This window comes from Leucopleurus acutus, assembly GCF_964270905.1.
Source record: "Leucopleurus acutus genome assembly, chromosome: 16".
NCBI classification, from domain to species: domain Eukaryota; kingdom Metazoa; phylum Chordata; class Mammalia; order Artiodactyla; family Delphinidae; genus Leucopleurus; species Leucopleurus acutus.
This window is the reverse complement of record NC_139158.1, coordinates 72,681,096-72,695,888: the sequence shown is the minus strand read 5'-3', so window position 1 is coordinate 72,695,888 and position 14,793 is coordinate 72,681,096. Positions and strand designations below refer to the sequence as shown.

The following is a 14,793-nucleotide window of genomic DNA, read 5'->3' as shown; positions in this document are numbered from 1 at the left end:
ACAACCTTCTGAGGTGGGTAAGATCCTTTTTTTTATTTTTAAATTTAATTTAATTTATCTTTATTTATTTTGGCTGTGCTGGGTCTTAGTTGTGGCACGTGAGATCTTCGCTGCGGCATGCAGACTTCTTAGCTGTGGCATGCAGACTCTTAGTTGCGGCATACGTGCAGGATCTAGTTCCCCGACCAGGGATGGAACCCGGGCCCCCTGCATTGAGAGTGCAGAGTCTTACCCACTGGACCACCAGGGAAGTCCCAGTTCCTCCCATCTGTTCGATCTGCATTATCCAATCCAGTGGCCAGTAGTTACATGCGAGTGTTTAAATTAAAATTAATTAAAATTCAAAAAATTAAAATTCAGCTCCTTAGTGGCACTAGTCACATTTCAAGTACTCAGCCACACGTGGCTGGTGCCCACTCTGTTGGATAGAGCAGATATAGAACATTATCGACTGCGGTAGGGCTAGGTTGGATGGTGTGAGATTAGCTCAGGATCCCAGGATTTAGATTTCAGCTTCATTAGCTGTTACTTTGGGCTCCAATGGGCTCCAGGGAGGTGGGTCAGAACTTGGTTCTTAGGAAGTGTTCCATAAGTGGCACCTTATCCTCATCATAAACACATCTTTTGGGTGAGGTATTAGTTCCAGAAAGCCCTGTATCTTTTATTGCCATGTAAAATTACCCCCAAACTTGGGGATTTATCACAATGTAAATATCTCACATAGTTTCCATGGGTCAGGAGTTAGCTAGGTGGTTCTGGAGTCTCATGGGATTGTAGTCAAAATGTTGGCCAGAGCTGCAGTCATCTGAAAGCTTGACTGGGCTGCAGGATCCACTCCCAAGATGGTGCACGTACATGGCAAGCAGTGCTGGCTGTCGGCAGGAGTCCTCAGTTCCTTGCCATGTGGACCCCCATAGGGCTGATTTGAGTGTCCTCATGACACAGCAGCTGGCTCTTCCCAAAGAGTGATCTAAGAGAGACAGGTGGAAGCTATAACACCTTTTATGGCCGAACCTCAGAAGTCGCACACTGTCGTTTCTACTAAATCCCATTGATCAAAGGGGTCAACCCTATTCATTGTGAGAGGGGACTACAGAAGGCAGGAGGCAGGACTCGTCAGAAGCCATCTTAAAGGCTGGTTCTTACAGCACCACAGCTGGTCAACTCTGGACAGGGGTTAATTTATGTGGAATGCTAACTCTGAGTGGAGCTTGGTATCATATTATTTCTGAGAATTGGGCAGGGGATGCAGAGTGGTTTTGGACAGTACTGGGCCAGTTTTGTTCATGATCCTGCCGATCTTCTGAAGCACCAGAAGCACTGACCCCTGTATGGGGCAGTTCCTTCCTGGGGCAGAGGGAGGCCTACAGGCCAAATGGATTCCCCCTTGCCAATAATTTGCTATGTGGTTTTGGGGAATGGGATGGTCAGAATTCCAAGGTGACCCCCAAGATTTCTGCCCCCTGGAGTACATAACCTGTCTGTTCCCTCCCCTTGAGTGTGGGCAAGACCTCTAAATATGATGGATGTCACCCCCATGGTAAGGGCACATTGGGTAGCACTGGTGAAAGGATTTTGCAGATGTCATTAGGGTCCTGAATTAGTTGGGTTTTGAGTTAGTAAAAAGGGAGATTATCCTGGGTGGGCCAGGCTTAATCAGTTGAAGATATGGATAAGAGGGTCTGGGACCTTCCTGATGAGTGATGCTCTCCTGTTGGCCCTGAAGAAGCAAGCTGCCATTGAGTTCTGCAGCTACAAGGACATGGATTTTGCCAACAACCATGTGAGCTTGGAAGAGGGCCCTGTGCCTCGGAGAGACTGCAGCCCTGGCTGACACCTTGATGACAGCCCTGGGAGCCCCTCATCAGAAGACCCAGCCAAGCTGTGTGTGGACTCCTGACCCATGGAAACTGGGGGACAGTAAGCCATGTTGTTTCAACCTGCTATGTTTGTGGTAATTAGTTATGTAACATGCAACACGAATACAGGAAGGTCACTTGCCTCCTCTGGACCATCAGATTCCTCATCTGTCGGAGGAAAATTGCAGTGTTTGGATCGTCTCTAAAAGTGCCTCTGGAGTAACAATGGCAGCAACTGGCCCATATAAAGTGGTTAACTCTGGGCCACTGTTGACCGTACTTTCCATGTATTATCTTATTCATGATATCTTACGAAACCAATCCTATTTTCCCCATTTACAGAAGAGGAAGCTGAGGCACAGAGAGGTCAAGTGCCTTGAACTAGACAAACTCACCCACCTAGTACATACAGCTTGGCTGTCGTCTGAAATGTCACTGTTAGTTCTGCATTCCTTCATTTTAAGGTGACTTCTCTGAAAATACATACGAGTCATTAGTGTGAGAAGGGAATGTATATATATACATATAGTGTACGTCTATACTTTCTCGACTTACAATGGGGCTATGTCCCGATAAACCCATCGTAAGTTGAAAATATCATAAGTTGAAAATGCATTTAATCCACCTAACCTACCAAACATCCTAGCTTAGCTTAGCCCAACTTAAATGTACTCAGAACACTTCTATTAGCCTATAGTTGGGCAAAATCATCTAACACAAAGTTTATTTTATAATAAAGTGTTGAATCTCTCATGTAATTTATTGATACTGTACTGAAAGTGAGAAACAGAATGGTTGTCAGTGTATCAGCCGTTCACCCTCACGAACACGTGGCTGACTGGGAACTGAGGTTCATTGCCGCTGCCCAGCATCAGGAGAGAAAACCTGACTGCATCTCGCCAGCCTGGAAAAAGATCCAAATTCAAAGTACAGTTTCTACCGAACACGTATTGCTTTTGCACCATCGCAGAGTGAAAAGATCGTAATTTGAACCATGGTAAGTTGGGGACCATCTGTATATGTGTATACCAGGACACAACCAGCCAAGCCCAGGATACTCCCATCCTGGATGAGGGGCTCTTGGTGTACTTCCGGACCCCAGCCAGGGTCGGGGGGAGGATACTTAGAACCAGATGGCGGCTTGGGGATGAGCTTGGCAGAGTGAGGCCCACTTCAATGCCCTATAACCACAGTGAGTCCATAGAGAACTTGGTCACGAGGATCTGCCTTACCCCCTGCCCCCATCCCTGAACTTTACCTGCCCCTCCCGTCCCCCCAGGAGGCGAACAGCCAGCCGTAACAGGTGTTTACCACTTAACCACAGAAATCATTATCGTAGCACCGCTGCCCGGCCTGCCTTTTGTCCCTTGGAGTCTGGAACAGAGCCAGGTCTGCCTGGGGGGGCCTTTTTGGGTGAATATGGTCAGGGCTGACGTTGCAAAACTTAGTATATATCATCTTACTGGTTTCGTTCCCCTTAAAGCTAATTCCTCTCTCCCTTGCCATCTTCACGGTCTGTGCCCACAGCTGTCAGCATCCTCAGGGAGGAGGGGTATGAGAATTTTACCCACACTGGTTATATAATGACTTTCTACTTGAGGAAACAACTGAAAAGAAACGGAACAGAGAGAGAAACCCAAAGGTCAGTGCTTAAACCGGAAGATTAGCTTTTTCCCAGTGGGGTCTCAGGCAGCATGAGAGCTGGTAAATTGGGAGATTTTGGAACGGAGATTTTGACCTTATTCGTAGTGAGAGTACACTATGTGCCCTACCTCATCCCCCCACCCCCCGCCCCTTGTAAAACACACATTCTACCTACACGTAGCAGGGAATTAAGAGTATTAAGTAGAAAACTAAAAGAATCTCAAGAGCCCCAGACTTAGCATTAAAAGTATAGGATTCAAATCAGGTGCTGCCATCAACCTGCTCTCAGGTTCATGGACTTTCTCAGAGCCTCAGTTTCCCCATGTGTAAAATGAGGAGGAAATATGGACCACAGTAATGACTCTCAACCCTGTGGAGTTCTAATCCTGAGAGCATGGAAGAGTTAAGATTATCTTTAAGGACCCCAACAGTTCTTCCAGCTATAAATGAAAACTCAATTCTTGGGCTTCCCTGGTGGCGCAGTGGTTGAGAGTCTGCCTGCCGATGCAGAGGATGCCGGTTCGTGCCCCGGTCTGGGAAGATCCCACATGCCGCGGACAGGCTGGTCCTGTGAGCCATGGCCGCTGAGCCTGCGCTCCGCAACGGGAGAGGCCACAACAGTGAGAGGCCCGCGTACCGCAAAAAAACAAAACAAAACAAAACAAACTCAATTCTTGAGAGGAGAACAGTGCCATCTGCTGGTTTCACTTTGCACTTGGAAAATCCAAATACCTGCCAATGCAATGCCATGCAATTTGGTATTTATTAAGCGCCGACTCTGTTCAAGGCGTTGTAATGCACCTCTTAGACACACCTGAATGAGCTCCTTTCCATATGAAGGTCACAGTCTAGCGGGGACAATTCACGCATATATAAAGCTCTTTGATCCAAGGTGGGCAGTACATGGTCCCAGTGGGATTCTATGGGAAAAAGAGGTGGAAAGTCTGGGGCCAGGGCCAGCTTCGTGGGCTTGTGACCTTGAAAGTCACACAAGGCTTTGTGCTTAGCAGGGCCCTGCCTTGATTTCATGCTCTGCTATCGCTGTCTTGAAATTCTTAATAATTTTTGAACAAGGGGCCATATATTTTCATTTTGCCCTGGGTCCTACAAGTTATGTAGCCAGTCTTGCCTTGTGGAAATCTTGAAGAAGTTACTCTGTGAGCTGAGTTTGGAGAACAGGGCAGCAGTGGAGTAGAGGAAGAAACCTATTCTACCAAAGGGAAGGAGAGAGAGAGGGGCGTTTGATGTTAGATGGATTCAGGCTCGCAGCAGGGAAGACGTCCAAGGACAGTCCAGCAGCTGGAACTCAGAAGACGGGCCAGGGTTGGAGCTCTGAGGCCACAGACTTTCAGGTGGGTGCGTAGGTGGAACCAAGGGTCCTGGGGTGCCCTGAGGGGAGTGCAAAAAAAGACAGAGCTGCATGGCTGGGCCTGGCCTTTCAGGTCAACCTAGGTCCTTGGCTTCTAGGACTCCTGCCTTGTGGAGTGGTAGAGGAAGTTCTTGAGGGCAGGGCTGGAAAGGCCCTTGAGCCCTAACTCCCCGTGTGATGTGCTACGAAACTCCTCTTAGCCTCTTTACAAGTGGCTTCCTGCTTCAACATCTTCACGGGGCAGTGAGCTCAAACTCTCCTCGGGCAGGCACTCATGTCGAGGACATTTCCTATCAATTTGCTCTCTGCGTTCCTCAGCCAGGATCCACTCTCGGGGCCACGCCAGGCTTTGAACAAGCTTCTCTTTTCCCATCATCATGGGTTTCAGCTTGCTGATGGCAGAGGACAGAACTTAGCCAAGACTTTGGGGAGCCTAAGAGCAAAGCCCATTTCGCCCCCTTGGGAAATGTCAGCTTCTTCTTTTTCACGGGGTTTCCATGTTCTAGGGGAAGAGTGTCACAGGAAATGAACTTAGAGTTCAAAGGAAGACCCAGACGGGTGAGAGCTCTCAACCCACATTTCAGACCAGTTCTCCCCATTCGGCACCCCCAGGGGCTGGTACAAGTCGCTGGCACCTCTGAGATCTGCCTCATTGTTCCAAAAGCCCGACCCAGGACCCTCCCTGTAGAGCGTGGACTTGGCAGAGGGTGGGAAGGCTGGGCAGGGATGAATTTTGATTTGGTCCCTGGACTCCAAGCAAAGAAGCTACTTTCTTGGCTGGCTTAGCGCCCAGTCGATCCCAGGAGTTTTGCCTGGAGTTGTCTTCGGAAAGTTTTGTTTTGTGTCCTGTGGTTGCCCCTGGGCCTGGGGTGCCACTCTGCTTGAGGTGGAGGGATAGTTAGTAGGGTAACTTATCCCCAGAGGCAACAGATGGTCCCCAGGGCAGGGACAGGGACTCAGGGATGTTGGCTGCTTCTGAACCCCCATTCCTCCTCCAGAAAGGGTCACAAATGTAAGCTATCTTCTCCATCGCACGTGTGGTCCTTTCCTCTGTGTGTACGGGGGGCGAAGTACACTGGGGCACCTCCCTCTGTGTGGAGGTGGGTCATACAGATCAGACTCTGCCTTGGATAGGACAGCAGAGCAATCTCTGACCCTCAGGACTGCATTTTACTGGGCCTGTGAGAGAAATGCCTGGGTAGACAGTTTAGATGGCAAGACCTGACCACCACACCAGGGATCTAACCAGCCACCAAAGTTGTGGACCAGAGACCAAACAGCCTGCATGGGTACTGTGCCTGGCTCCAGCCATAGGAAGAATAAGGAGGGTTAGGGCTTTGTACTGCAGGCTGAAACCCGGTACTCCGGGGCAGGGGCCCCATGCTCCAGAAGGGACTCAGTGCTCTGAGTGGGATCCAGTGTTCCACGTAAGACCTGGTGCATCAGGGCAAGCAGGCCATGCCTCAGGAGTCCATTGCCCCTTGCCCGGATGTGTGAAACTCTGGATTTCCTCTTTTAGGGGAGACACAGCTGCCGGGAGGGGAAATGCTCTAGGCTGGGAATTTCACACACTTTTCAGAGTGTGTGGAACTGTATGCAAGACACATAGAGAGATGGAGAAAGACAAAGATGGAGGGATAGGGATGCACAAATAAGAGAGATTTACAAAGTTCCTGAGGGAGGGAGAGTGTGTGATTGATTTAGAGAGTGAACCAGAAACAAAGGCAGGGAAAGCCACACTCCTGACTGGACACAAAGGGCGCGTCACTCAGGTCGTGTCTTCCTAGCTGGAAAAGGATGAGTGAGTGACCCGTGTTAGACCCATAGGGACGGGTTTCTAGGGCGAGAGCCTTCTGCTGCTCGGGCTGCAGCCTTCAATTCCGCAGCACAGGGGCAGAGGGCAGGGCCCAGGACCCAGAAAACCGGCCGGGGATCAGGCCCCGCGTCCAGGCCGCGCCTGCTACGTCTGGATGAAGAGGTGGAAGTTGGTGCGTGTAAACTCGTGGTGGATGCTCTCCAGGAGCGCATCGGCGTCGGCGGCGGGCGCAGAGGCACCCGGAGGCCCGGACCGCACGCTGTACTCCGGGGTGTAGGTGAAGGAGAAGGCGCTGGGGTAGAAGAGGCCGTCGGCACGCACGAGGCTCACGGGCACTGTGATGGGTGTGCGCAGCCAGCGCCAGTCGCTGCCGAAGGCGGCTATGTCTGGTACCACGCACACTAGGGACCGCGGGCTCCTGGGGGTGGGGCATCGAGGTTAGGGCTGCAGTGAGAGTGATGACATGCATCCCCCCACCCCTAACCTGCTTCGTTCCCTGGGACCCATGGGAGTCCCCCCTTCTCATACCTGTACATGGTTTCGGCCTCCACTTCCCCGAACCAAACCTTGAGCCCCGCGTGGAGGTTTTCACCGTGGAGCTCCAGTGTTGCCACATCGCCCCCGCCACTCAGCTGGGGGAGGGTGAGACCAGGGGGTGTGGGAGAAGCGGTGGCCGAGAGCCCGCAGCCCTCCCTCACCTGCGCTCCCACCCTCCAGCGCAGTCGGTATCCACGCCCGCCAGCGTCCCCCAGCGCCCGATTCACCTCCAGGGTGCTGATGAGGGGCACCGGAGTGACAGGCTCCCGGGTACACGCCAGGCTGGTGCTGAAGGAGAATTCCACTGACTCGGTGCCGATGATGGTCCAGCAAGAGCTGTCATTGAGCACCGCCTTGTTCGCCTCTTTGGGGCAGGGGGAGGCCTGGGGGGAGATCCGAGGGGATGGGGCAGAAGCCGCGGATGGTGACTGTCAGCGCGTCCATCTAGCGCAGTGCAGAGGCTTCCGCGTTCCTAGCGTTCTGGTCCTCGGCTCTGCGGTTTACCTGCCCTGTGAGCTTGGACAAAACCCTTAAGTTCTCTCTTTAGAGTTAAATCAGCTCGCTGGACTAGCTGGTTTCTAAAGGTGTATTTTCTTAGAATTCTAGAATTCCATGTTTTTAAACATTGTGCAATTCTCTGCCCTAACATTCCAAAATTTAAAAATTCTTTGGGAGGGATTATTGCTGAATAATAATGTTATTTTCTACATGTTATGGTTTTCTCTCTTATGATAATATAATAGTTTATTTATATTTATAGTAATATATTATTACTATGATAATAATAGTAATTTTCCACAATTCTGTCTTAACATTCTACGATTCTAATAGTCTTTGCTCAATAATACTCAATACTATTACTTATTATTATTTTAATTTACATTCTACAATTTTATATCACAACATTCTATGACTTTAATACCCTTTGGGAAGGAGTATTGCTCAACACCATGATCACTATTTTGTCTACATTCTCTGATTCTGTCCCGATAGTCTACGATTCTAACGTTCCACGGGAGGCAGTATTGCTCAGTGAGTAGCAGCCTTGATGCTGATGGTGACCTTACGTTCTACGTTCTCAGCATTCTGACTATCTGGGACGCCTTGGTGCTGATATTCTCTGCTTCTCACCTGAAACTGCACCACCTTCTCTGTGGCGAGACATAAGTAGGTGCCACCTCCTCCTGGAGGACCACCTGGGAACTGGAATGCACACTTGTGCAGCTGGGAGATGGGCTCATCCACGTCGAGGAGTGCACACTGTTTAGCTACTTTGCGGATGATCTACAGCAAAAAGGTGGGAGGAAGCGTGGCAGCAAGTTGCCTGGGTGCCCACAGGCTTCCCTTCTCTCTTTCTTCGGTAGCCAGGCAGGACACTGGCATATTCCCCCCACGCCAGCGCTCGACCTCCACCCAGCCCCACAAAGCACTGAGTATCCCAAGTGAGGATAGGTGTCATCATGCTTTGGGCTCTCACTCTCCAGCGCTGCACTTGTGGGTCACACCCTCTGTGTGGATCTGGGGGGACCCCTCCAGCTGTGCCCTTCCTTCCCATACCATTGGAGGTAGTGTGATGCCCGTGACCGTGCAGATCAGCTGCACCAGGGAGCCGTAGTGGACATAACCCTCTCGAGGCGGGAAGTCTCCCTGGGAACAGTGTTCATCAGCTGGGAGTAAAAAGAAGGAGGGAAGGAAGGAGGATTTCAGGGGTTCCAAGCTTCTGCTCCAAATCCCACCCTTCTTGCCTCTAGCTCCACCTCACATTGCACATGGGTCTTATGGGCAAGGTTGGCACACAGGAAGGCAGCTAAGGCTGAAGATTCTCAGCCTGGAGATGTCATTTGTGGCCATCCTTGCCAATGTCTGCCCCCTGGGGTGGGGGCTGAGTTGAGGGAAGGGGCTGGACACTGGAGTCTGAATAGCTTGGATCAGTCACCAACTCATTGGGACCTTTGGCAAGTCTTTTTGTGTTTCTGAGCCTCTGTTCCATGGGGCAAATTTTACTTTCCTTGAGGAGTTGTGAAGATTTAAAAAGGGAATGCATGTGAAGTGCCCAGCCCCAGGCCTGCTGGTGGGATTACCCAGGTGGAGAGTGAAGGCAGCCCACTGGCGCGCACTGGCCACGAAGTCCCCATCCTCCACAGAGAGGTAGCGCGTGGAGACCGTCTGGGAGCGCAGGCGGTTGAAGAGGGAGACCTTTGAGCCCGAGGATATGCACACTGTGAGGGGAGGTGGAATCAGTGCCCCTGCCTGGCTTGGTCCCTTGGACTTGCCAGGTAAGTTCCCATCCTCTGTCCCCTGAGCCAGTCTGGCTCAAATTCCCAGACACACTGGGCATTCATATGACACCGCTATTTATCTAGCACCTGCTGTAGTCCTGCTTCTGTACCTTTGTCTGGTTCTTTTTGCTGCCTGGGCATCCTTCAGTTCAATAAACAGAATTTTATCAAGTAGTTACTAAGTGCCTACTTGGTGGCTGGCACTGTGCTGGGTACTGGGTGCCAAAGGGTGAATTAGACCCAGTTTTGCTCCAGAGGAGTTCACAGTCTCAGAGGGGAGACAGGGAATAAATATAAAATTTCCATATGATATAGTGAGGGCTGGCTGGGTTAAGGAGGGCTTCCTGGAGGAGGTTATACTCTCAGCTGGGAAGCATGAAGTAGGTAGGAGTTGCTCAGGGGGCTGCATAAGCAAAGGCTGCGTGGTGTGAAACAGCAGTACATTTCTAGGGCTTGACATTGATCTCTTCCAGCCTTTTAACACAGGCTCAGAGCAGCCACTTTGTTTTCTAATTGGATTTTGACCACCTGGGGAGAAAACACTGGGTCATCGCCCTCTCTCCCCTCACAGTGCTAGGCATACTGTTGGTGCGCAATGTATACTTAACCCAAGTTCCTATCCATTGCATAATGATGATAGCTAATGCTTATTGTGTTTCAGGTACTGTTTTAAATGCTTAAAATGTGTTAGCTCTTTTGCTTCTCTTAACAACCCTCGGAGGTAGATAATATTATCTCTACTCAAGAGAACAACTCCCTCTAGATCACACAGCTAGCCAGTGGCAGAGCCAGGATTGAAACCCAGGCCGCCTGGCCCCAGAATCTGCACTCGAAACCATCACACTATACCACTTTAACCCTCCCTGGCCCTTTCCTGACACCAAGGGCCAGCCAGAGCACTGCCTGGATCTGAGACATTCTTCAAGGTTTTTAACAGACAGTAAGGTGTAGGGGTGGGAGCTGGGCTTCACAGTCACATTGACTCAAGTTCAAACCCTGGGTGGGCCATTTTCTAGCTGGGAAAACTTAGGCAAGTCACCTGAAGGTGACAGGCCCAAATATTTCTTTTCCTCCTTCCTTCCTTCCTCCCTCCCTCCCTCTCTCTCTCTCTCTTTCTTTCTTTCTTCCTTTCTTTTCTGGCCACGCTGCATGGCATGTGGGATCTTAGTTCCCTGACCAGGGATTGTACCCGCGTGCCCTGCAGTGGAAGCGCTGAGTTTTAACCACTGGACCGTCAGGGAAGTCCTAGGCCCAGATATTTCTTAAATGAATGCATGAACGTTCCAAACCTCATTTTCCTCATCGATGACTCACCTTACAAGGATGAGCATCAAACAGGGTGATGTATGTATATACCTGCCAAGAAAGTCCCCCGTCCCCTACTTCTCCCTTCCATCTTCCAGTGAGGGTAGCAGTGATGTTGTCATTGTCATTCAGGCTTTGTTTCCTCGTATTTTCAAAGCCATCAGCCCTGGGATTTGTCACTTGGCATCCAGGGCAGTACTTATCTCAAACTATCTCTTTGATCAGCTGTGTGTGTCTCTCTCCTCTGCTAGGCTGTCCGTTCCTCCAGAACAGATACTTGCACATACATCAGGCACTGGATAAATATTTTTAACTGAATTTCCCCTGCCCTTTCATTATCACTTTTTTTTTTTTTTTTTTTTTTTTGCAGTACGCGGGCCTCTCACTGTTGCGGCCTCTCCCCTTGCGGAGCATAGGCTCCGGACACGCAGGCTCAGCGGCCATGGCTCACGGGCCCAGTCGCTCCGTGGCATGTGGGATCTTCCCGGACCGGGGCACGAACCCGCGTCCCCTGCATCGGCAGGCGGACTCTCAACCACTGCGCCACCAGGGAAGCCCTCATTATCACTTTTAATCTGTCTTTGGCTCAGCACCTGCCGACCATTTTGGGGACCCCCCAACCTCAAGTCGGCCTCTGTCCCCTTCCCTCTGCTCTTGCCTCTCCAACTTTTCCCATTCCCCGACCTAAGCCACACCTACTTACCCAGACCCCGCCCCCTTCCGACTCAAACTCCACCTCTCCCACTCTGACCCCAACCCTACAATCCAGGCATCTCCCCCTCCCCCCTCCCAAACCTAGCAGCTTCCAGACCAGGGGCACCTCCCCGCCCCGCCCAGCGGCCAGGCTCCACCCCGCTCACGGTCGGTGTTTTTCAGCGACTGCTTCTTCTGCGAGGGCTTGGAGATGACCTTGATGAGGCGGCTGTGGAAAGTGCCCAGCTCCCGCCCCCCTCGGAGCACTAGCCGCAGCACCAGCCGGAAGTGCTTCCTCTTGTCTGTGTCCGAGATGTACAGGGTCTTGGCGCAACCGAATTCCTACAGGGTTGGCGGAGATGGGTCGTCTCACCCCAGCCCTCAGTCCCTGGATGAACTGACTTTCCCCAGTTATCTGACGTCCGCCCCGTCGGACGTGACATGAAGCTGCACGTCCAAGCTCTTGGGCGCACCCTCAAGGCAGAACCCCGGTCTCTCGGCATCCTCACCTATCTTTTGGCTTCTGCAGGGGAGTAAAGGAGCCCCCCTGCACCAAAGAGAGAGGCAAGGATGGGAGCAAGAATCGAACCCCCTTCTCATGCGCTCTCACCCTGGAGTCCGGCTGCTCTTCGAAATTCAACTTCTGCGTCTCGGCAGCGCTGCCGGACGCGCCGTCCAGTCCCATGTAACCGCAGACGTTGGGCCCGGTCTCCCCTGCCTGGTGGGCTGGAAAGGGACGCGAGCGGGCTCTGGAGGGACTCAAGTGTCAGGCAAGCTTAGTTCTCGCCGCCAGAGGGCGCGTTGAGACTGCGACTGAGAACCGCCCCGCTCCCGAGCCCTACTGAGGGTCCCCTTACAGAGGGTGGCGCCCGGCATCCCTGGAGTCCGCCCTCACCTTGGCCCTGCACTGGCTTCACCCTCCATCCGGGACCTGCGAGGTAGACACAGGGCGGGGGGCAGAAGAACCTGCGGAGACATGTAAGCGCTGGACTCGTGTATCCATCTCTCCTTGACTGTCCTGTAGGCGTCTCAAAGGTAGCAAAGACCAGACAGAATCCTTGATTCCCCCCACACACACATCTTTCTCACCGCTCTCCCCAGGCTTCTCCATGACTGTGAACCCCATGAACACCCGAATCTTTCTTTCTTTCACATTCCTCATTCAATCCATCCGTAAGTCCTATCCACTCCCTTTAAAACATATCCAGAATCCACTGACTTCTCACCACCTCCACCTTAGTCCCTACTGCCATAGCTTTTTGCCTGGACCTCTGCATCAGCCTTCCAACTGGCCTCTCTGCTTCCACTCCTACCCGCTTCAACCTGTTTTTCACACAGCAGCCAGAATGTGTTTTTAAAAAAATTTTTTTAGACTATGTTACTCATCTTCTTAAAATCCTCCAGCCGTTTAAATTCAAAGTCCTCACATGATCTGGCCCCTGCTTGCCTCTCCAACTTTACTTCCTGCAATGCCCACCTCTTTCTTTAATCCCAGCCACTCTGACTTCTTTTGTCCTGGAACAGTCCAAGCTAGTACTGTGTCAAGGTCTTTGTGTTTTCTGTTCCTTCTAATTGGAACACGCTTCCCCGTGATCTTCTCATGTCTGGCTCCATTTTCACATTCAAGTCTTAGTTCAGATGTCACCTCCTTAAAGGGTCTTTCTACCACCTTGACCTTGCTAGCTAAAGTACATCCCCGCTCCTCAGTTTCTATCACCTTTCCTGGTTCTATTTCCCTTCTAGCTCTCACCACAATCTGGAAGCCTCTTGTTTACTGATTTGTGAGGAGTTTATTGTCTGTCTCTCCCACACGACAGTGAAGATGCCAGGAGTGCAGGGACCATAGCTGTCTTGTTCAACTGTATGCCTGGTGCCCAGCAGTGCCAGAGAGCCTGACACATGATAAGCACTCAGTAGGTAGTTGTGGAATGAAAGAATGAATGAATGGGTGAATGAGGGAGTGAATGGGGACTAGAGATTCACAGGGAGGTTCTGCTATAAACCGAAGTCAGGGCTGATGTTGGCTGAAGGAAAAGGCCCCTGATTGGCCAATAGCTGAGCCCTGAGTCCTCTCCAGGTTCTAAAAGACACTAAAAAGGGAGGGGCACACAGGGCAGAAGGTCGGGTCGCAGGGACATTGGAGGGCCACTGAGGGACCTACCGCTTCTCATTTCCATATGATTTCTGGGCCACCTTGGCGTGCAGGATCCGCACTGTCTGCTCGCACTGTTGCTGTAGGCACTGGCGCACACCTTCCCTCAGGACCGCGGCGGGCTCTGGGTATGACCTGGGAGTGGGGACAGACGGGCCGCCCACAGCAGGGAGCGTCAAGGGGCGAGGTGGCATAGCGCGCCCGAAGGGGGCAGGTGGAATGCAATGAATGGGAGGAAGGGACCGTTCTAGGTCTGCCCCCTCGGGGTCAAAGAGAAGAAGCCTTAGGCAAGGGAGGGGACTTGGGTGCAAGCTGTGGGCTCAATATTTGGGTTGCGTGGTGCTCACTGAGGTCTGCCTGGAGCCCACCCGGGACCACCCAGGCGCCATTCTGCAAGTCTGGCTCCACTCCCATTGCAGCCTGGAGCACTAGGGAGAGGCCCCAGAGCCACAAAGGCCCCGCTTGTGCCGGTCTTGTGATGGAGGCAGAGTTTGTGAGGGCGCCTGTCATCCCTGCACCCTGGGGGGACCCACCCCGGTGCAGTCTTGATGGAGGGGAGCTTTTGCTGGACCCCTGGACCAGAGTGCTCTCTCGCCTACCTGCAGATGCCTGGGAAAATGGATGGGCCCCCAAACTGTGTGCCCAGGATCCTGGGGGAATATTTTCGTCTTTTCCAGGTTAAAGCAACACTCTCAGCCCCCTTTCTCCCTAGAGAAGGTGCCTGTTGCTGTCTTAGCTTTCCTTCTCCTGATTACAGGGCCTCCATCGGCCCTGTGGAGTGGGCCACTTAGAGCCTAGGGGCCTGGTGGCGTCTTCGCCTGGGAGTTTTGATGGGTGAGGGTGATGGGCCCAAGACCTAAGTAATTGCAGAGACCGTGGAAAGGCGTCGGTGATGGCGGAATTTGAGGGACTACCAGGTGGGGCCTGGGAAGAGCAATGAACCCTGAGGCTACCCTCTTCGCAGGATCAGAGTGCGGGACCCCTCCCCACCCCTGGAGGGGACGGTGGGGGATAAGAGCCGGGCCGCGCCCTCGGAAGCGGAGCCAAGCAGCCGGCGGCCGAGCCAGGCCCCGCTCCGCCCCTTGGGGCTCTCCCCGGGGAAGGGCCTCGGAGGCTTCCAACGCATTCCAGCTGCGGAG

At 52.2% G+C, this 14,793-nt stretch overlaps 1 protein-coding gene across 1 annotated transcript; it reads right to left on the bottom strand.

The window, feature by feature from the left end:
* Positions 1 to 6,832: 6,832 nt before the first annotated feature.
* On the bottom strand, positions 6,833 to 14,780 carry RBPJL (recombination signal binding protein for immunoglobulin kappa J region like; the record flags this gene model as incomplete). Its single annotated transcript, XM_082856643.1, has 11 exons — positions 6,833 to 7,106; positions 7,217 to 7,320; positions 7,453 to 7,608; positions 8,357 to 8,509; positions 8,783 to 8,892; positions 9,307 to 9,444; positions 11,670 to 11,844; positions 12,113 to 12,228; positions 12,398 to 12,468; positions 13,664 to 13,789; positions 14,608 to 14,780. The coding sequence occupies 11 exons, from the start codon at positions 14,778 to 14,780 to the stop codon at positions 6,833 to 6,835; spliced, it is 1,596 nt and encodes a 531-aa protein (XP_082712769.1).
* Positions 14,781 to 14,793: the final 13 nt, after the last annotated feature.